This window comes from Sinocyclocheilus grahami, unplaced genomic scaffold (genome assembly GCF_001515645.1).
Source record: "Sinocyclocheilus grahami isolate Dianchi unplaced genomic scaffold, SAMN03320097.WGS_v1.1 scaffold176.1, whole genome shotgun sequence".
In the NCBI taxonomy this organism is placed as follows: domain Eukaryota; kingdom Metazoa; phylum Chordata; class Actinopteri; order Cypriniformes; family Cyprinidae; genus Sinocyclocheilus; species Sinocyclocheilus grahami.
The window spans coordinates 2,568,089-2,593,092 of NW_015505355.1; the positions used below are offsets into that span (position 1 = coordinate 2,568,089).

Below are 25,004 nucleotides of genomic sequence, written 5' to 3' on the forward strand. Positions count from 1 at the left end.
GTGTGTGTGTGTGTGTGTGTGTGTGTGTGTATAGAGTTCAGTGTGATTTATGATGAACTGAAGGATACGGCCCTGCTCGATGAAGGTTATGGCAGTCTTCAGGTTCTGAGCCATACGCAGTTTCAGCATGATTGTGGGAAGTCGTCTCCTGCGGAAAATGACAGCAATCAGAAAAAACAGGCATAAGACACAAAAGATCAAACTAGTTGCTTTAAACTTAAAAGCTGACCAGTTCAACACATTGTGCTGTTCTTCTATGAATGTCCATGATCAAATGTTACCTGCAGAATGCAGATGCGCAGACTTCATTCGTAAGAGAGAGGTTCTGTTTGGTGGGGATCAAACCCACACTGTATCTGCAACAAGAGAAGCACACTCGAGCTTTAGCCAGGACTGCAGCTCAAGTGCCCACAAATCATCCGGAGGTTCCCAAACTTACAGTTTTTCCAAGAAAAGGGCTGTGCTTTGAGCTCTGAAACCGTCCTTTTCGTCCAAGTCCCGTATTTTCTGTGCCAACTCTCTGATATTTCGACTAAGTTTGTTGTATCTACAGAGAGATCATAAACGTAATTGATTCATTAGTCATGTTTTGGCTCAAGACAGACACTGTCAGTCACTTCCTCTAAAATATGTGAGAAAGACATATTTTCTGAAAACAAATACACTATGTTAGGTTAAGGCTATTATTAAGTTGAGTACTATTAACAGGTCCTTACTTGGTGTAATCTTCCCTCTTCTCAATATGATATTTTCTCAACACTTTAACCTCGTGTAAATTGTTGTCAACCTCCCAGTTAATAAAATCGACTTTCTTCAAGAGTTTCTGCTCGTGGAATTTCAATTTACGAACCATTTTGGGAATTAAACCGATTATATTTATCACAACGCTAGAGTTGTTATTCTCTAGTTACCGTGCTAACATTAGCTTGTCTTTCCCGGTGTTTTCTGTAAGGACTGCGAGGCTGTCTAGCTCGACACTGGCGCCCAGTGGTCAGGAGGAGAAACACAACATTAATATATTGATACTAGTGCTGTCAAAGGATTAATCGCATCCAAAATAAAAGTTTTTATTTACATAATAAATGTGTGTGCAGTGTGTATATTTATTATGTATATATATAAATACACACACATGCATGTATATATTTAAGAAAAATATGTTACATTTGTATATTAAATATATTTATAATATAAATTATATAAATAAAAATATATACATGTAAATATTTTCAAAATATATACTGTATGAGTGTGTATTTATATATACATAATAGATATACACATTGCACACACATATATTATGTAAACAAACACTTTTATTTTGAACGCGATTAATCGCGATTAATCGTTTGACAGCACTAGTATATATATATATATTGCTTCCATTGTCCTCATTTGTAAGTCGCTTTGGAAAAAAGCATCTGCTAAATGACTAAATGTAATGTAAATATATATATATATATATATAAACATATATATGAATATCAATGGGGCATGAAACTGCCTGCTTATCAACAATCTGGATTAATTGTTTGACAGCACTAATTATAATCAAACACAGCTTGACTCAAATGAAGGTGTAGAACCATCTCCAGGATGATCAGAAGAAATGGACAGCACCTGCGTTAAATATATGAGTGTCACAGCAAAGGGTCTGAATACTTAGGACCATGTGATATTTCAGTTTTTCTTTTTTAATAAATCTGCAAAAATGTCAACAATTCTGTGTTTTTCTGTCAATATGGGGTGCTGTGTGTACATTAATGAGGAAAAAAAATTTACTTAAATGATTTTAGCAAATGGCTGCAATATAACAAAGAGTGAAAAATTTAAGGGGGTCTGAATACTTTCCGTACCCACTGTATATGAATATCAATGGGGCATGAAGCTGCCTGCTTATCAACAATCTGGATTAATTGTTTGACAGCACTAATTGAAAGCGTAATGCATACGTTTTGTTTTATATATTTAGATGTTAGTATATTTCTCTGTTTTACTTAATATTTTATCTTAATTATTGTTCAACATTAAATTCTTATGTACTTTACCCAAACACGAGCAACCACACAGTCACATCATGAACAAAGGTAAAGGCAAAAAGTTGGTTAAATATACTGACAGTAGTGACAACGAAATTTTAACATATACATTCTAACCTAAAATCTTAATGATGAATAAAAATGTTAATGTCCACGTTATTTCTACGTCAAAAAGCACCAGTATATATTAAATTAAGCAACAAACAATAACGGAAGTCAAAGACAAGGCACATTTTATACAGTAATTCAAAGTGCGTTACATAAAAATAATATTTTACATTAAAAATAACCATAAAATAACTATAAAAGATCAAATTAACAATACAATTTAAAAATAACAATTTACTAATAAATCTTACTGTATTTAATTCATTAGTTCGGTTAAAGTAAATTACTTAAAATAAATTACTTAACAATTATTATGCAATACGTTTTTAAACAAATACGAAATCTTTTTGGACAGAAATTACTATGATATTTATTTCCAAACTGGTGCAGGGGCTGTTTCATAAAACAAGTTTACCAAATAAGCCAGGTTTATTTCAGTTAGTCTGACTTCTTGTCAGCTGATTTGGTTAAAAAATAAGTCAGACTAACTGAAATAAGCCTGGCTTATTTGGTAAACTTGTTTTATGAAACAGGCCCCTGGTTACAGAAACTATTATTCAAATTATGTTCGTTTTTTAATTTATTTTTATTGCTACTTTGTTTTGTTGGTAAATGTAATCTTTGCACAGACAAGACAGCACATTTTAAACCTAACTTTAGAATATTCTTGAGGAAGTAAAGAAAGAAAAAATTTAAATCACATCATATGACCCCTTTAACAAAAAATGCCATGCTGTCTACTTTGCCTTGAGCACATTTGTCTAGTTTTGCATAGGGATGTGTCATGTTTGAAAAATGTTAAGTCCAGGTTAATCAGGGGAAAGATTGCTTTACAGCTAACACCCTCCATCATTATGCTGACAGGACAGAAAGTAAATTCACCATTTGTACATTTAATAAACTCCAGGTTAAACAAAAAGGAGGTTGTTATGTGCCTGAGATTAATAGCAGACTGAGGTGAAACTACTCACAATCAAAAGCAGGTTCTCAGACTGCACTTTCAGGTTCCAGCGGTGTAGCTGCAGTTAGACACTGCTTCCTTTTCTTTATATAAATAAGTAGTTACCTACCAAACCCGTTGTTGTTTGAGTGAACTGTAAGATAATGATGAACCAGACTGATATTTGAACATTAATGTAAATGATGTAATCATTTCCTTGTAAAACAGGATGATGGGTCAGGACAGATCTCGCTGAAAGTATCGATTTTATGAAAACTGTGAATTTGGACATACTAATAAGCTGAGTCAGTATGCGATCACCAAGTTCAGTTCTCTTTCACATCTTATTGCGCATAAAGTTAGGGTGAGCGATTTTGGAGGGGCTAGCAATAGCATGCATCAGCGTATAAGTGACATTGTTTATTATTGCATTTAGAAATAATATAAAATACCTTTAAATAAAAAAAGAAACATAAAAAATAAAACGTTTTTAGCGCCCCCTCACTCCACAACAAATTTAAAATTTAAAGGTATCTTTTTCGATTTTGGTTTTTAACAAACTTTTTATTTGGAATTCTTATTGTTAAAGTTCAACGTGGTTTCAGAGATATTGGGAGCTCAGTGTTGCTCCACTATTAAATTGTTCACGTTTTCAGCGGTCAAAAACAACAACACCGGTTACGTCACTTGCGCACCGCGTCACCGACTCCCACCGTCGTTTTGATTTTTTATAGTAGTAAAAATAATTTAGTTCAGTAAAAGAACAGACACTACAATTAAAAACTGAACGCGGCTGCTCTGAGACAGACAAGACGATCGCGGATGATTTAGTTTCGAAACGAAATGCAAAAGCGCCTGTTTGGCAATATTTTGGATTTTGAAAAGCCTGTTGACTTTTGCTGTGAATTTTGAAGGTGATTTTGGAAGTTTTTTAAAACATTAGTGTCTTATTTAATTGGTTCCACATTGTTTGCTGATTTTTACTTTATTTAAACTTTGTGTCGTTTATTTATTTGATTTGACATTCGTTTTGCTAATAAACGTTCTACGTTTCTTATTTATTTGGTTATATATTATACATATTTACTTATTTCCAGTTTTGTATACCTACTAAACTTTATGTAAGTTATTTGTAGAGATGTAACGATTCACTCAACTCACGATTCGATTCGATTCACGATTTTGATTTCACAATTCGATTCACAAATTTTTATTTTTTTTTACAAAAAGAGATTTAAGACAAATTATAAATTAAATGTGTCCTTTTATTATTGCTTGGACAAAATGCTGCACATTTCTTTGTGAAATTGAAATATAACACTATAATAATATACTAATATAGCACTTGTAAATTATTGCTCTTTTGTTGGTTTTGATTGCTTCTATTGTCCTCATTTGTTAGTCACTTTGGATAAAAGTGTGTGCTAAATGACAAAATTGAAATGTAAATAAAACTAAATTGAAATTTTTGAAACAAGCCCCAAATCAAATAAATAAGTAACACAAATAAAATAAATCTCTTCATATAAACAAACTAAGGCTTTGTCTGTGCTCTTTCCTTTTAAAATTAGAGGCAACCACTGCATTTTAATCTTGATCCAAACAAAGATGCTGCATACATGCAACATGAGCAGTTTTTAAGCTAAATTAAATGGTATAATTTCGAGATTTGAAGCAAAAATAGAATGGTTTGACTTCAGTTTTGTGAAACTATACATAAAACTATCTGCATGAAACAGCAAACGAGACGCAGATTCACTCTCTGCCAACAGGTGGCGCTTAAAGCGTTTCCTGGTTTCCGCTGTAAACAAAGCAGCGCTGCACTTATGAACTTTAATATGCATTATACAGGCAAAATGAATAGAAAAAATACCATCCAAACTTTTCTAAAGACAGTAAGTTCCCCTCAGACATGCATTCATTTAAACTCCTACACCTAAATGAATCGCGGATTGTTTAGCATCTCAACTTTCGTTGTGAAAGCGAAACTATGTTTGGCCTTCCAAAAGAGGACGATATCCGCTTCTTCATGCCTAGAGCCTAGAACTGATCCGTGCTGGTCGCTGAGGAAATACAACAACTTTGTGCTGTGGATCGCCGGATCGGCTTTCACCGTGGACGAAGCGGAGTCCAGCACGGGGTCGTCACATGTGGTTGCCGCAAGCCCTCCGGACGCTCCTGTTTGGCCTTCCAAAAATGGACATGTCTAGAAGCCGTTGTTCACTGACGAGCTGCGCAAAACCACGTTCATATTCGTGCAATTTTTTGCGCAGCTCATCAGTGAACAACGGCTCTGTGTAGTTAATGCTGCTCAATGTGAAAGCAGGCACGTGATGGAGATTTACTGCTGATTACAGAACCGGCTTTCTGACAAGACGCGCGTTAAATATCGCATGCGATTTATCGTGCAGCCCTACTAAAAACTAACAGTTGCTTTACTCCGAATTGCCGCTATTTGAAAGTGAAAGTAAAATGCGCACACCACTTTTACAAGCTATTTAAAAGCAAAGGAAAGCGAGGAAAAGAGGGAACGCATCCGCGGTGATACCGGTATTACCGGTGTTGTCACACGTCGATTGACCGGTGGGGAAATTTCCTTACTGTCACAACCCTACTTTGCATACAGCCAATACTTTTTTCCCTTTTAAAGAGGAATGTCTTACTGAAGAACAAATATTGAAACTAGATCTGGTTTCCTCTATCAAAACAATTGCACCTGTCTGAGTTCCATAAATATTCATTTTTTAAAGTTTGCATGCCTGTAATTCGAGATATTACCGTATGATTTTAGATTCTGGTTCTTGACAAACGTTTCTTTTTGAATCTTCATTTTCAAGTCCCTATGTGGTTCAGTCCCGTAGATATGGGGATCTCAATGCAGCACCATGTCCAAATTGTTGAGTTTTTGCCCATTTTCAGTAGTCGAAAACTAAGTGTGGGTCACTTTGCATACAGATGATATTACTTTATTTAAAGGGGCATGTCTGAAGAATAAATAATGGTGAAACTAGAAATGTAGCTTGTTTTCCTCTATCGAAACTTGCATACTGAGTGCCAAATATTTTCTGCATGCCTCAGGTTTCTTTACGAATCTTCATTTTTAAAGTCCTATATGGTTTTGCCGCAGACACACACACACATACACACATCCATACATACTTACATATATATATATATATATATATATATATATACATAAGGGATATGTATGTGTGTGTGTGTATATGTGTAATTTTGACCCTCGTCAAAGATGAGACATCCAATTTTGGTGACCACATCAAATTCATTTACAAAAGTGTTTTATGTATGTACACTCTAAAAAATGCTGGGTTAAATATAACCCAGCGCTGGGTTAAAAAGGGACAAACCCAGCTATTGGGTTGTTTTGTCTCAAAACTGGGTCATATTTTATATATATATGTATGTATGTATGTATGTATGTATGTATGTATGTGTGTATGTGTGTGTGTGTCTGGGGCAAAACCATATAGGACTTTAAAAATGAAGATTGCTAAAGAAACCTGAGATATGCAGAAAATATTTGGCACTCAGTATGCAAGTTTTGATAGAGGAAAACAAGCTACATTTCTTCATACAGAATTGTATTCTATTTTAAATTTTCAAAAATGTGTTGCTGATAAATGGGTAAAACCTTGTGGTTTGATGGATCATGTCAAAGATTAGTAAAGATTTAAAAAGACAATGAATTTGTTTTTTTGGGGGCTGCACTGTAATCCTTAAACAGAGTGTTCTAATGTCATCTAATGAATAATGATTCTTGTTCTAAATATTCCTGACAAGTTTTATAAAGTGGGATGTATTTAGGAAAATCTTTTGTGTGTTTGGATGTTTTATGATTCGTTCATAGGCAAAATTGTCATGTGTTCACATTATATGCATGTCTTTATAACTGAGGCCGCTGGAGGTGACGGGGGGCATCTCAATGGACAGGAGCTGAGGAGTTGTCCTCCTGCACACAGAGAAGGATTGTGTGGTTCACCCCCCTCACCGCAGCCTCAGAGCTGCATAAGGCCGCCTGTGTGTGCTGTGCGCCCCACCTCTGGCCAGCCTCTCTCTCAGTCACACCCAAACCTTCTGTTTGCCAAGTCATATTTGCACTGATGTAAACCTATTAAATTAAAACTTCCAGCTCCTTTTTCAATGACCTTGAGATTCCATTTGTCTTAATCACTGTGCTTTTTCCAGCTGGCAGTGTGCAAATAGTTTTTTCCTTTGTGAAAGCAAATCTGCGTGAAAATATAGGATTACAACACCATATCACATCCTCCTTCCATCCGACTGTATGTCAGTGGGAGTGGCTCATGTTGGCCTCTTTACTCAAGTCTGATGCATGCTTTCTCAGTACCTACACTGAAAGGATACTGTATCTGCTGAAACACAGCTGCTCAAAAAGACTAAATGCAAACTCAGTAATGACACCGCTGTGATGGCTTTAACTGGGGTGAGTGAGGATCACTGATCTGTGAAACTATCAGAGTTTGTGTATATTGTATTGTAAAGACATGTGGACTCTCAAGGCATGATATATGAGAGCTTATTTAATGCCATAGTTAATGAATATGCGTGAGTGCTAAAGGTAGGTGGCCTTTTCTCATGGTGAATGCCAGATTTTATTACTAAAGGGTTAGTTCACCCAAAAAATGAAAATTAGCCCATAAATTACTCGCCCTCAAGTCATCCTAGGTGTATATGACTTTCTTTTTTCAGACGAATCCAGTCGGAGTTATATTAAAAATTGTCTTTGATCTTTCAACCTGTTTAACCCGTTTAATCCCTATTGTGACCGTAAAAAAGGTTTTCATTTATAAAGCTCTAAAAACCTTAATGACTTATGTTTTATTGCACTTCCTGCAAATATGGAAAAAATAAAGGGCCTCAATGAAATATGTGCAGTTTCACGTGATTAGTGCAAATTGTCACATGACCAGAGCAGTTTATTTCCTGTTTGCACCTTGAGAAGATGATAACGGCATCAAAGCTCCGAAACAAAAGGCTAGTAAAGTATGTTAACAAAGATATGACAATGCTTTTACATATATATATATATATATATATATATATATACATAAGGGATATGTATGTGTGTGTGTGTATATGTGTAATTTTGACCCTCGTCAAAGATGAGACATCCAATTTTGGTGACCACATCAAATTCATTTACAAAAGTGTTTTATGTATGTACACTCTAAAAAATGCTGGGTTAAATATAACCCAGCGCTGGGTTAAAAAGGGACAAACCCAGCTATTGGGTTGTTTTGTCTCAAAACTGGGTCATATTTTATATATATATGTATGTATGTATGTATGTATGTATGTATGTATGTGTGTATGTGTGTGTGTGTCTGGGGCAAAACCATATAGGACTTTAAAAATGAAGATTGCTAAAGAAACCTGAGATATGCAGAAAATATTTGGCACTCAGTATGCAAGTTTTGATAGAGGAAAACAAGCTACATTTCTTCATACAGAATTGTATTCTATTTTAAATTTTCAAAAATGTGTTGCTGATAAATGGGTAAAACCTTGTGGTTTGATGGATCATGTCAAAGATTAGTAAAGATTTAAAAAGACAATGAATTTGTTTTTTTGGGGGCTGCACTGTAATCCTTAAACAGAGTGTTCTAATGTCATCTAATGAATAATGATTCTTGTTCTAAATATTCCTGACAAGTTTTATAAAGTGGGATGTATTTAGGAAAATCTTTTGTGTGTTTGGATGTTTTATGATTCGTTCATAGGCAAAATTGTCATGTGTTCACATTATATGCATGTCTTTATAACTGAGGCCGCTGGAGGTGACGGGGGGCATCTCAATGGACAGGAGCTGAGGAGTTGTCCTCCTGCACACAGAGAAGGATTGTATGGTTCACCCCCCTCACCGCAGCCTCAGAGCTGCATAAGGCCGCCTGTGTGTGCTGTGCGCCCCACCTCTGGCCAGCCTCTCTCTCAGTCACACCCAAACCTTCTATTTGCCAAGTCATATTTGCACTGATGTAAACCTATTAAATTAAAACTTCCAGCTCCTTTTTCAATGACCTTGAGATTCCATTTGTCTTAATCACTGTGCTTTTTCCAGCTGGCAGTGTGCAAATAGTTTTTTCCTTTGTGAAAGCAAATCTGCATGAAAATATAGGATTACAACACCATATCACATCCTCCTTCCATCCGACTGTATGTCAGTGGGAGTGGCTCATGTTGGCCTCTTTACTCAAGTCTGATGCATGCTTTCTCAGTACCTACACTGAAAGGATACTGTATCTGCTGAAACACAGCTGCTCAAAAAGACTAAATGCAAACTCAGTAATGACACCGCTGTGATGGCTTTAACTGGGGTGAGTGAGGATCACTGATCTGTGAAACTATCAGAGTTTGTGTATATTGTATTGTAAAGACATGTGGACTCTCAAGGCATGATATATGAGAGCTTATTTAATGCCATAGTTAATGAATATGCGTGAGTGCTAAAGGTAGGTGGCCTTTTCTCATGGTGAATGCCAGATTTTATTACTAAAGGGTTAGTTCACCCAAAAAATGAAAATTAGCCCATAAATTACTCGCCCTCAAGTCATCCTAGGTGTATATGACTTTCTTTTTTCAGACGAATCCAGTCGGAGTTATATTAAAAATTGTCTTTGATCTTTCAACCTGTTTAACCCGTTTAATCCCTATTGTGACCGTAAAAAAGGTTTTCATTTATAAAGCTCTAAAAACCTTAATGACTTATGTTTTATTGCACTTCCTGCAAATATGGAAAAAATAAAGGGCCTCAATGAAATATGTGCAGTTTCACGTGATTAGTGCAAATTGTCACATGACCAGAGCAGTTTATTTCCTGTTTGCACCTTGAGAAGATGATAACGGCATCAAAGCTCCGAAACAAAAGGCTAGTAAAGTATGTTAACAAAGATATGACAATGCTTTTTGGTACACATTATCTTTAAGGTGTCTAGTATTAATATATGAATTCACATATATTCAGTTTTGTTGAGTGTGGTCATAGAATGAGTAAACATGTTGATGGTCACAATAGTGACCGGTGGGATAACAGTGCACTTAGGTTTACAATATAAATCCAATTGCAATTGCTATTGGAAAATATACAAAATATTGCACTAAATTAAAAATTCAAATGTTACAAACAATTTACAATATTGATGTTGTAATACTGGTAGCACTAATATAAAAATGTTATGTTATATTTTACAAAAAAGTAACAATTTTGAAATGCGTTGATGGTTGAACTTTTTTGTTTTTTATCTCAGTGTTCCAATCAATGCTGCATAAAGTTTTTTTTATGCATAATAAGAATAACCCTAGAATGTGATCAAACAGTTTAAAATAGCTGGGCTAAGATATATATAACAATTTTTATGACTGCAGAAATATGTTAATTCAGTACTCACTTATCCCGCCATAAAACACAATTTTTCACACACTTTTCCCGAAAAATTTCAAAAAATAATTATTGATTATTTCAAAGGGTTACTAATGACACATAATTTGGATATTTTCATGTCTGGGAAAAATTTGGGATTAAACGGTTAATGGCAGTCAGCGGGTGTTGCAGTGCATCAGTCCAAAAGAAGTTAAATAAAAAGCGCCCATCCTTAAAAAAAAAAGTGTCTCACACGGCTCCGGGGGATGAACAAAGGCCTCCTGTAGCGAATCGATGCGTTTTTGTAAGAAAAATATCCATATTCAAAACGTAATAATCACTTTAATGTAGCTTGCACCAACAGTTGTACACGGAAGCAGCTCCGGGCTCATGAATATACTTAAAGTCATATAAACCTAGGATGACTTGAGAGTGAGTAATCTATGGGCTAATTTTCTTTTTTGGGTGAACTAACCCTTTAACAAACTGACAAATTAACAGTTACATGATTTTTGCGATGGCTCCCTTGAGGTGTTAATAATCAAACAAGGCCATTATCATTTAGTGATGTATAATGCTTTAATGGTTTGGAGGCATGGGGAAACTATTAGAAATGCATTAGTAATGCATTATGGGTTTATACCAAGTAGTGTTGTTAATTCTTTACTCTGTATTAATGCATTTATATGTTTTTTTTAAATATATATATATATATATACACGCACACACACACATATATAATTATATATTTTATAGTTTAACCTAAAATATTTTTAAAAGAGGTAATTGTCAGTTACTTATTCAAATCTATATTTTGATATTGATTCATACACTACTGTTCAAAAGTTTAGGGTCAGTAAGATTTTTTAAAGTAATTAATAATTTTATTCAGTAAGGATGCTTTAAATGGAACAAAAGTGACAGTAAAATATTTATAGTGCTACAGAATATTTCTATTTCAAAGAAATGCTGTTAAAATATAGATATATATTAGTGCTGTCAAACGATTAATCGCATACAAAATAAAAGTTTTTGTTTGCATAATATGTGTGTGTACTGTGTATATTTATTATGTATATATAAAGACACCCTCATACAGTATATATTTTGAAAATATTTACATGTATATATTTATATACTTTATATTATATATAAATGTATTTAATTTACAAATATAACATTTTTCTTAAATATTTACATGCATGTGTGTGTATTTAAATATACATAATAAATATACACCATACACACATATATTATGTAAACAAAAACTTTTATTTTGGATGTGATTAATCGTTTGGCAGCACTAATATATATATATTATTAATATAGAATTAATTAATAATAATAAAAATTAAACTAAATACATTATTTTAAATTGCAATAATATTTCATGATATTTAGAGTTTTTACTATGTTTTTAAGCAAATAAATCCAGGCTTTTGAGCATAAAGACATTCAAGATTTTTAATGATTCAAAAACATTTAAAAAATCCTACTGAACCAAACATTTGAACAGTAGTGGTGTATGTAGATGATATATGCAAATGTTTCCAAATCCCATGTCATATAAAAAGGTATCAGGCTTTAATCAACTCTCTTTGTCTCTCTCTGTTAGACTAAACAAGGGCACTCGTCCCTGTCTCCTGTCTCTGTGTCATCAGAGGTGTCCAGTATTTCCATGTCGTCCACCTCATCACGACTGAAGTATGTTTCTCTGGGGGTGCTGGTACTGCAGACCACCTCCTTGGTGCTGACAATGCGTTACTCGCGTACGCTGCAGTCCGACGGGCCGCGCTACCTGGCGTCGTCTGCCGTAGTGTGTGCTGAAGTCCTGAAGATTGCTGCATGCATGCTGCTTGTCTTCAGAGAACACAGTGAGTTTGCACCTCCTCAACTCTGACGTGTGGAAACTAATGTGTTCTGCAGTCTGTCTGTAATGCATTAGATCTCTAGATAGTAGTTATCTTTTGTTTTTCTTATGTGTTTGTCTGTCTCCAGGGTTTCACTGTCTAATCCATATCGCTGTCAATGTTTTGTCTTTTCTTTTTCCTGGGATTTATGTCATTGTGGCTCTATGCTATGTTTATTCTATGAAAGGTTATTTTCACCATGTGGTAAAATATAAAAAAGGTAATTGTTACTGTGTGTCACGCTACGGTGAAATAAACACACAAAGAAGATGAACATAAATGCAAATAGTCTTTAATAAATCCACACAAGGGTAGCCTAAATCCAGGACAGAACAGGCAGGAGACACACGTAAGGACGTAGTAGACCGGACAAAAGAGACTGCACAGACTAGGGCTTAAATACATGGGATGATGAGGACAATTAACAAGACACCTGAACTAAATGACACAATCAAACATGAGGGAAAACTAGGTCACAGAGCACATGATGGATGAAAACACAACAAAAACAGTCCAGGGGTGTGACAGACCACACCCCCCTCCCAGAAGGCGCGACCTTGCACCGCAGGAACAACAAAGGGAGGGACGGAGGGGGGCTTAGGAGGAGGACAAAGGAGTGGATGTGGGATGGTGACAGGGGATGGCAAAGGGCTGGCAGAAAGGCAGGCAGACAAATACTGGAAAAGATTCGGGCGGAGGACGGACACCCGTGAGGAGGATGACAAACAGTTCAGGGTGGTATGCTATGTTTATTCTATGAAAGGTTATTTTCACCATGTGGTAAAATATAAAAAAGGTAATTGTTACTGTGTGTCACGCTACGGTGAGATAAACACACAAAGAAGATGAACATAAATGCAAATAGTCTTTAATAAATCCACACAAGGGTAGCCTAAATCCAGGACAGAACAGGCAGGAGACACACGTAAGGACGTAGTAGACCGGACAAAAGAGACTGCACAGACTAGGGCTTAAATACATGGGATGATGAGGACAATTAACAAGACACCTGAACCAAATGACACAATCAAACATGAGGGAAAACTAGGTCACAGAGCACATGATGGATGAAAACACAACAAAAACAGTCCAGGGGTGTGACAGACCACACCCCCCTCCCAGAAGGCACGACCTTGCACCGCAGGAACAACAAAGGGAGGGACGGAGGGGGGCTTAGGAGGAGGACAAAGGAGTGGATGTGGGATGGTGACAGGGGATGGCAAAGGGCTGGCAGAAAGGCAGGCAGACAAATACTGGAAAAGATTCGGGCGGAGGACGGACACCCGTGAGGAGGATGACAAACAGTTCAGGGTGGAGACGACGGAGGGAGCAGAAGGAGCCAGGCGGGACCCAGGCCGCAGCCATGAAGGCGACCCACGGTGGAGCCAATGGAGGGAGGAGCCATGGAGGAGGTAGGGCTGACGGCCTCAAGGGGCCGACCGACAGCGGCGGAGCAGGTGGTGGTGGAGCCCGAGGCGGAGACGGAGAGCCAAACAGGCAGGGTGACGCTGAGGATCCGGAGGGCCAAGGTGGAGCATATGGCTCTGGTGACCGAGGCGGAGGCGGGGATCCGGAAGGCCGCGGTGGAGCCGGAGCGACAGAGGACCAAGGTAGAGCTGGAGGGAAGGAGGAGCCAGGAGACTGGCAGACCCGCGTCGATCCCACCGCACGGATGGTGGGCTGAGGGTGAGCAGAGGGGCTGCCAGGACGCAGCGGTGGAGGAGCTGAAGCAGGGATGACAGGAGGAGGCAGGAGAGGGAGGGTGAGTGGGAAATCCAGACAGGTAGCGGGTTCAGGGACGGTGTGTGCTGCCCACACACATCACATCGCGACTCACAACACTGGGAGCGCGGTGTACAGGGGAACAATCTCCGTGGTCATTTCAGGACTGGCAGATAGTTCAGGGCAGACAGAGAGTTCAGACAAAGGCGGGATATATCCGAATTAAAATCCACTGAGCTCGGCTCACCCTCAGCCATGGTGCAGTCGGCGGAGCTTCCCTCTGCGCTCTCGCTGTACATGGCGCTCTCCCCCGTGGCGAGCACTGTAGCCGGCTCTCGCACCTGGTCTGACGTCACAGGCTCTGGCTCCGCGGCGATCCTCAGCTCGTCGGTCGAGGCGATGTGTGTATGTACGATGGCTCGTCGGTCGCGGCAGGCTCTGGCTCTCCATCAGCGGTGGGCTCAGGCTCTTGCTTCACACAGCGGGGTGATGGTGGGCTGGGCTCTGGGTCTGACTGTGTTCCAAATGGCGATGAGTCGGGAGGTGTAATAATCCATTTGGAAAACCAAAAACAGGAAAATAAACGGCAAAAACACGACATGTGTACTTTTCTCGCAGTTCTGAATTTATATCTCGCAATTCAAACTTTTTTTCTTGTAATTCTGAGTTTATATCTCACAATCCTAACTTTATTTCTCGCAATTCTGAGTTTATTTTGCAATTCAATAGACTTTTTTTCTAGCACTTTTGAGAGAATATCTTAATTCAGATTTTTATTCTCATGATTTTGAGTTTATATCTCACAATTTGGACTTTTTTCTCGCAATTCTGACTTTATATCAATTCAGATTTTTTTCTGGCAACTTTGAGTGTATATCTCAATTCAGACTTTTATTCTCATAATTCTGAGTTTATATTCATTAATTAATTCATTCATTCATTCATTACATTTTATATAGCGCTTTTCTAGGCACTCAAAGCGCTTTACATTGTCAGGGGGTATCTCACAATTTGGCCTTTTTTTCTCCTAATTCAGATTTATATTTGTGCAATTCTGAGTTTATATTTCACAATATACACTTTTTTCCCTCACAGTTCTGAGTTTATATCTCACAATTCTGACTTTTTTGAGATTGTATCTGACAATTAAGAACTGTGAGAAAAAACTCCCAGTTAACTAAATGTTTTATCCTGTTTCGGAAACGAGCATAATATTCAGTGTCCTTTGGTGTTTTGTCTGATAGCGTCATTAAAACAGCATTCTCATTCTTGTCAGGAGCTCAGAGCAGTAGAGGGGAGCTGTGCCTCACTGCAGAAGCTCACTGTCTAATGTGCAGTGCTGTATGTGCCTCTTAGGTTTCAGTGTTCGTGCGCTGAATCGGGTGTTGAAGGAGGAAATAATCAACAAGCCTCTGCTAACTCTGAAGTTGGCCATTCCCTCAGGTATATACACCCTGCAGAACAACCTGCTCTATGTGGCTCTGTCAAATCTAGATGCAGCTACCTACCAGGTGAGAAAGCACAAATCCAGAGGAAGACCTTTAGGAAAGTTTCCAGATCATTTGAAACATAGAAACAAAATGCCCATGTGGCACCTTTTTTCATATTTTCAGTTTTAATAAGAGTTGTGTGCTATTTAGAATTGATTTGAGTAAATAAAATATGTTATTAATACATGTCATTAACCAAAAACATGTTATATCATACAATGTGTGTGTGTGTAATTTCCAGAAATATTATGCAATGTTACTAATTAATATTTGGAACACCCCTATGAACATTTGTATTTACTTGAGATATGCAGCATTGTATTTCTTCAAAATGTCTTCACAATGGAGCCAAACATCAATCTATAATAAATAGTCAAATATAATCAATTTATAACACTTTTTATTGTTATAAATATATCGTGTGACAAACATGCAAAAAAATAAGAAATCAGGAAGGGGGCCAACACTTCAGTAAACTCCTCTTTCTGTCTCTCCATTTCAAATGTTTATTATGTGAATCATTTCATGAATGACAAACATTCAAATTCTGCCAAAACCTGTTGACATTTCTACAGAAATCTGCATGCTCCGTGGAAATAACATTGTGAGATATTATCACAAATTAAAATGTTTTCTGTTTGAATGTGTTTTAAAATGTAATTTATTTCTGTGATGCAAAGCTGAATTTTCAGCATCATTACTCCAGTCTTCAGTGTCACATGATCCTTCAGAAAACCATTCTCAATGGAAAACAAACAAAAAATATTTCTCTTAAAGGGGTCATATGATACGATTTCAAGTTTTCCTTTCTCTTTGGAGTGTTACAAGCTGTTCGTGAATAGATAAGATCCCTGAAGTTGCAAAGACTAAAGTCTCAAAACCAAAGAGATATTCTTTATCAAAGTTAAGACTCTGCCACGCCCCCCTAAAACGTCTCGTTCTAACACGCCCCCACATATCTACCTCACTATGTGGAAATATTTGCATAATGTGTTTTGTTATTAGTTTAAGTATTTGCTATTGACTGTTCAAATGCGGAGTTTTGCGCATTGTGTGTATGTGTGTGTGTGCGCGAGAGAGCGAGAGAGAGAGAGGGGGGGTCACATCACAGTGGAGTCAGCTGTCTTAACCGTGGCTTGTGTACTGCAAACACATACCAGCTTCATCACTGTGTCTGTCACGCGACTCTGTTCCCCTTTCGGGCTCTGTCTTTACATTTATTTTGAAAGATGAAGCTCGATTATGGTAAAGGGCGTTAAATTTCCGATGAGTGCTTGCGGTGTTCAGCCAATCACAATGCTCTGGGTCAGCTGGCCAATCAGAGCAGACTGCGCTTGTCGGAAGGAGGGACTTTGTAGAAAACAAAGCGTTTGAGAGAGGTGGGGCATAGAGGACTTACAATAATGTACAGTATTTGAAAAATAATGTGTTTTTTGAACATTAAAGCATGTCAACATATTCTGTTACACCAAATACACAAAATAATGATCTTTAAAAAAGCATCACATGACCCCTTTAAAAAAAAGTAATGTGCTTCTTTATAGGCATACCTTATTTACCTTCTCATTGGTTTTCCAGGTTACATATCAGCTGAAAATTCTCACTACAGCCCTGTTCTCCGTGTCCATGTTGGGCAAAATACTCGGCATTTACCAGTGGCTCTCACTAGTCATTCTGATGACTGGAATTGCACTTGTCCAGGTAAGGATAGTAGCCTTTATTTGTTTATCAGGTCAAATTTCTTTGAAGCCTGCAGTTATGGAACAAGCAGGCTGTTTTTGTGACTGTTAAAATTGACTCTGACTGAGGGTTTGTTGTTAGCATGTTGCTAACCTAAACATGCTATATTGTAAAAAGCATAAAAATACATAAAAGACACAAATATTGGTTAACGTAGTTAATTCTTATTTAGACTGAATTTTTTTTTCTGAAACTGTATGGTTTTTCCCATCATCTTTTATTTTTATTTCCTCTGAACTTGGTGCAGCGCATTGTGCGATTGCCTTCTCAATGAAAACATGAGGCTGACTTAGAATCTGTCCAAAACAAGGTACAAATATGATCATCCTCATGCAACGGACCCCCATCCTAAAATTTAAGAGGCAGCTATATGGTTTCTTGTATAAAAACCCAATTCATTTGTTAAAAAATATATTATATTATTTTACATTATAACATCTTTATTTGTAAGTATATATAGGTAAATAAGTATTTATAAATATAGATGTTTAATTCTTTATTTTAATCTTTAATCATTTTTAAAAATGTAATCAGTTTTCTCAAATCAGTTTTAATATTATATAATCTAAAACATTCTTTGTAAAATATGTAATTTTTTAAAGTTATATAACTCACTAAATAATTGTATATATATATATATTGCTGTCAAGCGATTAATCGCATACAAAATAAAGGTTTTTGTTTGCATAATATATGTATGTGTGCTGTGTATATTTATTATGTATATATAAATACTCACACATGCATGTATATATATTTCAGAAAAAATGTTATGTTTATATATTAAATAAATACATATAATATGAATTATATTAATATAAATATAGACATCTAAATACATGTAAATATTAAAAATATATATACTGTATATGTGTGCTTTTATATACAGTATACATAATAAATATACACAGAACACACACATATATTATGTAAACAAAAACTTTTATTTTGTATGCGATTAGTCACGATTAATCGTTTGACAGCACTAATATATATATATATATTTTTTATAAATATAATTACAAATATAGCTATGTTAATCTATATACAGTGCCCTCCACTAATATTGGCACCCTTGGTAAATATGAGCAAAGGTGGCTGTGAAAATAAATCTGCATCATTTATCTTTTTGATCTTTCATTCAAAAACTTCACAAAATTCTATCCTTTTATTGAAGTAAAACAATTGAAAGTGGGGGGGAAACTTGCATTAGAAAATTCATAAAATACCAACAGATAAAAAATCTAAACCTGACTGCCTCTGTTAGAAATCTAATAATGGGCCGTGGTTGGATCTTCCATCAGAACAATAATCAAAAACAAACATCAAAATCAACACAAAAATATGTCACTGAGCACAAAATGACGCTTCTGCCATGGCTGCCTCAGTTCCCCTGACCTAACCCTGTAGAAAATGAGTGGGGTGAACTGAAGAGAAGAGGCACCAACATGGAGCAGGTATTCTGGAGGATCTGGATATTCTTGATGAAGGAATGGTCTCTGATCTCAGTCAGGTGTTCTCCAAACTCATCAGGCATTATAGGAGAAAACTCAGAACTGTTATCTTGGAAAAAGGACATTGCAATATTTGGGTGCCGATAATTGTGTCCAACGTGAACTAGAGAAAAACATTTATTTCATAATGTCCATTGTTTTTCTTCAATGATAGGTTAGAATTTTGTGATTTTTTTTTTTAAATGAAAGATCAAAAGATTTTGCTGATTTTTTTTTCTCCAGCCGCCTATGCTCATATTTTTTTTTGCTCATAGTTTTGTTTCTAATTCTAATTTAATTCCATTTTTTCTAATTATATTATTTATTTATTTAAATTAATTAAATATTTTATTTAATTACATTTTTTAAAATCTTTTTCTATAATGTATTATTTCTTTTTAGCACAGTTTTTCTCTAAACATTTCCACGGACCTTCTAGCACTCTCTTGGGGGGTTTGAAAACTCGTCTATGCTGTAAATATGACTCCTCCTATGTTTAACCTGAACCAACAGTGGCCAGCTGAAGTTACATCAAGCACCAAGCAGGAGGATCTGACTGCCGGCTCTCAGTTGATGGGTCTGCTGGCTGTGCTTGTGGCCTGCTTCTCCAGCGGATTTGCTGGCGTGTATTTTGAAAAGATCCTCAAAGAGAGCAAGCAGAGTGTCTGGATCCGTAATATTCAGCTAGGTCAGCAGATTTTTATTAAAAATATGAACCTAGAAAAGGCCCGTCAACCTATTTTCATTTTTGTCCTGAAAAGAAACAAAACACATTTAGTTTTAGGTAGCCATTGTTTACAAGTTTCAGCTTCAGGTTTCAGGAAATGTGTTTGCTTTTGTGAAGCAGGTTTGCTTTTTCTCCACACGTGTTCCATTGTTCGTTTCAGGTTTATTTGGATTGATTTTTGGACTTGGGGGAGTGTTTGCGTACGACGGAGAAAGAGTGCAGGAGAATGGACTCTTTCAAGGGTACAATCATGTGACGTGGACTGTGGTGGCTCTTCAGGTACATTTTCACTTCTTTCTCAGAATAGCACATGCACAGACCTGCATGTCACATTGTTATTTGTGGTAAACCTACTTCACATACTTCCTGTAGGCTTTGGGTGGGTTAGTCATTGCAGCTGTCATCAAATATGCAGATAACATCCTGAAGGGCTTTGCCACATCCATCTCAATCATTCTGTCCACCCTCATCTCTTATTTCTTGTTGGAAGATTTTGACCCTACTAGGTAAGACAGTCGCATTTGTATTTGGGTCTTTCTTGGGGAAACGGTGCCATGTGTGTCCCTTACTACTGGTAAAATTCACAAGATACTGAATACTCCTGTGAATTATCAAACTGTATACACAGTACAAGCGTATTTGACTTTAGTGTGTACTTGGCTAAAGATCATCCATCCCTAAACTCACACAAATTGTTGCTGTGTTGAACTGGTCTGGATGAGCCAACAAACAGAGCAATCTTTTGATTAGTTTGAAGTGCCTCTTTGCCCTCTGAGGCAATTCATTCACACTTTTTCATTGCAGATGTATGTTTGTGTAGATCCACACGCAAGTGTTTGATTTGTACTGTTTTACAACACCTTCGTTTGTTAAATGCGTCTCCTGACTAGTTACATTTTTGGTCATTTACATTTGTGTCATTTTACATGTTGAAATTTTGCCAGAGCACATTATCATTTCCTTTGAAGAAGCCGTCAAACAGTCCATTCCAGGTGTGTCAAAGACGTGGCGTGGATCTGCCGAAAAACAAATCAAAGATTTGTGTGCATTCATTATGTTGGTTTGATATATTCATCATTTTCCATTATTAGCTACAGCAGAGCAGATACATTTTAATTTATTGTGTTGTATGCTGTAGCTTGCGGCGGTAGGACGTTTACACGCACAATATTTGCGCTTCTTGCCTGAAACTGGATCTGTGGGTAACACGGCTGTCCCAGGGAAACACTGACAAAATGAAGAGTTTTTAAGGGAACGTATTATCATCAATAGAAAAGTGAATTTCACACTAAACTATTACATGTGCACAACACTAAATAAAGCCTTAAAGGCTTAGTTCACCCAAAAATTAAAACTCTGTCATTAATTACTCACCCTCATGTCATTCTAAACACGTAAGACCTTCGTTCATCTTCGGAACACAATTTAAGATATTTTTGATGAGTTCTGAGAGCTCTCTGATCCTCCCATAGACAGCAATGTAATTACCACGATAAAGGTCCAGAGACATAGCACGGAGATCGGTAAAATAATCCATGTGACATCAGGGGTTCAACCATAATTTTACGAAGCTACGAGAATACTTTTGTACGCAAAGAAAACAAAAATAACGACTTTATTCAACAATTCACTGAACGTAAACAGCGTATGCTATTCTACGTATTCTACGTTGTTTACGCTTTGATTTGAACGAAAACAACGTATCCGCATGACGCAACTGACACAGAAGAGCATACGCTGTTTGCGTTCAGTGGATACTCTCCAAAATGGCACCAGGGTGACGCGGAGGAAACGAATTGTTGAATAAAGTCGTTATTTTTGTTTTCTTTGCGTACAAAAAGTATTCTCGTAGCTTCGTAAAATTACGATTGAATCTCCGTGCTACGTTTCTGGACCTTGATCATGGAAATTACATTGCTGTGTATGGGAGGATCAGAGAGCTCTCAGAATTCATCAAAAATATCTTAATGTGTGTTCCGAAGACAAACGGAGGTCTTACGGGTTTAGAACGAAATGAGGGTGAGTAATTAATCTCAGAATTTTCATTTTTGGGTGAACTATCCCTTTAAGTTTTTTGTGATGCTACTAACATTCCACTACTCTGCATTTCGTATTTTTAACACCTTAAGAGGGATTCACACAGAATTTTTTTTTTTTAAGAATAATTTTTTGCATTTTTCCCCTTTATTATGATTGGACAGATCAGCGCTGACAATAAGTAAAGTGGGAGAGAGATAGGGGTGCGGGATCAGTAAAGTTCCTCGAGTCGGGATTCGAACTCGGGACGCCCGTAGCACATCAGCGCTGAATGTCGGCACGCTGCCCACAAAGTTATCAACACCGACACAGAACATATTTTTTATATTCCACTGTGCTGCTTTTCCATTGTATTTTTTTTATGTAAACATGCGCTAGGTGAACATGTTTGAACGTTGAGTTTGGATCTTGCGTATTTTGTACCATAATACATATACATATATGCACATATAAAGCAATATAAAAAGGAGGCACTCGGGTTATAAAGTTAAACTTTAAATAAACACATATTTGGACCTTCCGAAGACGAAGTATCTCGCTTTTTCAAACACCCTGAGGGGCCGTTCGCACAGAATGCGTTTTTGTGCTCTGATATGCTACTTTTCCATTGCTTTTATGTAAAGATGCACATAAAACATGTTTTTGTGTTTAAAAATGTGTGGGGGTGGAATAAAACAACTCAAGGTTTTCCCAACTCTCAAGAAAAGAACAAAAGCCAAACATGTGATAAGACTCTCATCACGCTGCTGCCTTTTTAAAATATGCAACGCTACTATTGAAACAATTTGAAAAAAAACACACATTGGTGGACACACAGCAAAATTGACACAGTGAAAAGAAAAAATGCAAGAGATGTGTTATTTAAAAATGTAACTACTATTAATTAGAGTGTCAGTTTTTAAAGCAGTTTGTCAGTGCAAGGAAAGAGACACATCCGTCCAGCACAGGTTTATGTAGAAAAACTGCTATGGAATGCAAAAACTCATTTAAATGCATCTTTCAGTTTTAAACACAACAAACACGTTCTGTGTGAATGGCCCTCAACACAGAAAGCATTGTCACTCATTGTCACCCTGAGCCTTTATTAGTGTTTCCACATATTTAAGTTCACATTTATGAATTTATTTGTAACAAAAGTATCTGCTATTATTCAGTGATCTATTCAAGTTCTAGGTTATAAATTCCAAATGTACTGTGACAGGGTTGAAATAATGTTGCTCTAATCTGAATATTGTTGGGAATGTCTCCCCGTGCGGTGATCACCCGACGTCTATGACAGCAATGTCCCTGGAAATTTCGGCCTGAGATGCGAAAATATGATTTCTTGGCAGTTCAGCAGTAACCTTTTCAAATGAAATTATTTAAAAAGTCCTGAAATTTTTCTGGCGGAAATGGCACCGTTTCTTGGGAATGACCCACTTATTGCACTTTGTAGAACTTGAGGAAAATGAAGCTTTTTTTTCTTTTGTAGTGTGTTTTTCCTGGGTGCGATGCTGGTTATCGCTGCTACGTTTCTCTACGGGTATGAGAGCACACCTGCGGTCAACCCTAGTAAAGTATAGAAGACTGGACATGAGGTGATAAACAATCATCAGGAGATGATCTACTTCAGGTGAAGTTCAGGACAAGAGAACCGGTGATATTGTAAGGACGCTATTAGAAGGTAGCACAAAAAAAAAAAAGTATTATATGACATCAACACACCAGGAATCAAACTCCTGCTTCTGATGTATTAGGTGGCAGGACTGTTTGTTACACTCAGCTGAGGACTTTAAGGACTTCCATTTGAAATGTGTTTACATATAATAGGAATCTCTGAGACAGAGCCTCACAAATTCAACATGTTACAGTTTCATATTTATTTTCTGTGCCATACAGTGGCGTATTGAAAAAGCGATTGTTTTACTTGAATGTATCCTTTGAGAAACATCATTTTCTCAAAGCCAATAAAAAGTGTTTCAATTCTGGTAATAAAAACAAGTTGAGTCTCAAACGTTGAACCATTAGGAGTAATGACTGCATTTTGACTGGTCTAATAATCTGGCATTGTGGGAAATATGTTGAGAGATCAGACTCCTGCGAGATGCTCAGTGCATTTTTATTAGTCCTTGAATGAACAGAGTGAACTGTCAGACCTTGTTGCTCTCAGCTGGGGGTTTCAGTGGAAATATATATGTTGCATCACAGTTTGTTTTATGCAAAAACGACTTGCATGCAAGAAGGGAGATGAAAAATCAGTTCCCCCTCTAACTGGGTCTTCCTCGCCCATAATGCAATTCTATGAAACTTTTCCACAGTAAACTCAGTCTCTTCCATTGCATAGACTCGTTTTGCAGTGGGAAAGCATGTGGAAATGAAAAAAAGTGGGGTTTAACCATTTAAGCAACATTTTTATTCCTCATTTCGGCACATCCTGTTCTACGAAATTTTGAAATCATGAATCTGCCGCTGGTGTTCATGCATTTTCAGATTCATATGTTTGAATGTGTCTTTTATTTAGATGATCATCTTGAGGAGGAATATGGCTTTGATAGAGATACAGAAGATGTAACTGAGAAATGATAGAGGGAGGTGATGTGAGGTATTTATCATATTACAGAGAAGGAACCCCATATGATGTATTCTACCTTTGTCTAGATCAGTGCTCCAAGCTTTAGACGTACTGCATGCATCTCAACTTCCAATGAAATTTTCCTTTGAAAGTGATTTTAGGCAAAGCATCAGGCATGAATAAATGCTCTGTTAGATTTAAGAGTTAGTCATTATTATTATTATTTTCTGTTATATGTCCAGACTGGATATCAACCTCTTCATTTCCAACCAGTCCAATTCGGTGCATAATAAAACAATACAATTCACTAAATTAAAAGCATGCAAATAATGAATAAAACTCTCAAGTAATTTATAAGTAGTAAATTTAGCAGTGTCTCATGAAAGCATTAGCCACACACTTTATACTGTATGCATGTTAGTTTGTTGGTCCCTCCACAGAACAGTTTACTCCAGAGAAAGATGACAGAACCCATAGTTTAAAATTTATTTAAAATTTTTTTTTTATATATATATATTTGTTTTTCACATTGATTTCCTAGAGCCTACTTTGTAAAAAAAAAAAACATATTCTAGCTTTATATAAATCTTTATTTAAATATTAATTTGCATTGCGTGCCAAGACTGCAAGTTATTTATTTTATTTGAATATTTATTTCTTTGTTATTGTTGCTTTATTTTTCGTATTTAAACAGCCCTGTATGAATTTTTGTGACACTTTATTAGCAAAAGCATTATTTTGAAAGCAAGTGCAAAATCTATTTGATTTTACATAGATAAAAGTTTTGTCCAGTTTTCATAAAAAGTTAGTAATTGTGTCATCCTAAATCAAGGATGTTTTGTTTGTTGTTT

The 25,004-nt window shown here is 36.6% G+C and overlaps 2 protein-coding genes across 2 annotated transcripts in view; one reads left to right on the forward strand and one right to left on the reverse strand.

The window, feature by feature from the left end:
- Positions 1-949, reverse strand: part of imp3 (IMP U3 small nucleolar ribonucleoprotein 3) — a 4,174-nt gene extending 3,225 nt beyond the window's left edge. The window contains exons 1-4 of the mRNA XM_016283653.1: positions 717-949; positions 440-547; positions 282-356; positions 69-148 (exon numbers count right to left, since the gene is read on the reverse strand). Coding sequence (XP_016139139.1) covers positions 69-148; positions 282-356; positions 440-547; positions 717-853 — 400 coding nt within the window. The 5' untranslated portion in view covers positions 854-949. The remainder of the gene's footprint in view (positions 1-68; positions 149-281; positions 357-439; positions 548-716) is intronic.
- Positions 950-9,425: 8,476 nt separating this feature from the next.
- Positions 9,426-23,352, forward strand: slc35a3b (solute carrier family 35 member A3b). The gene is made up of 8 exons (XM_016283721.1): positions 9,426-9,440; positions 12,099-12,357; positions 15,472-15,626; positions 17,184-17,306; positions 19,352-19,526; positions 19,726-19,844; positions 19,938-20,071; positions 23,074-23,352. The coding sequence occupies exons 1-8, from the start codon at positions 9,426-9,428 to the stop codon at positions 23,162-23,164; spliced, it is 1,071 nt and encodes a 356-aa protein (XP_016139207.1). The 3' UTR covers positions 23,165-23,352.
- The last annotated feature ends 1,652 nt before the right edge of the window (positions 23,353-25,004 follow it).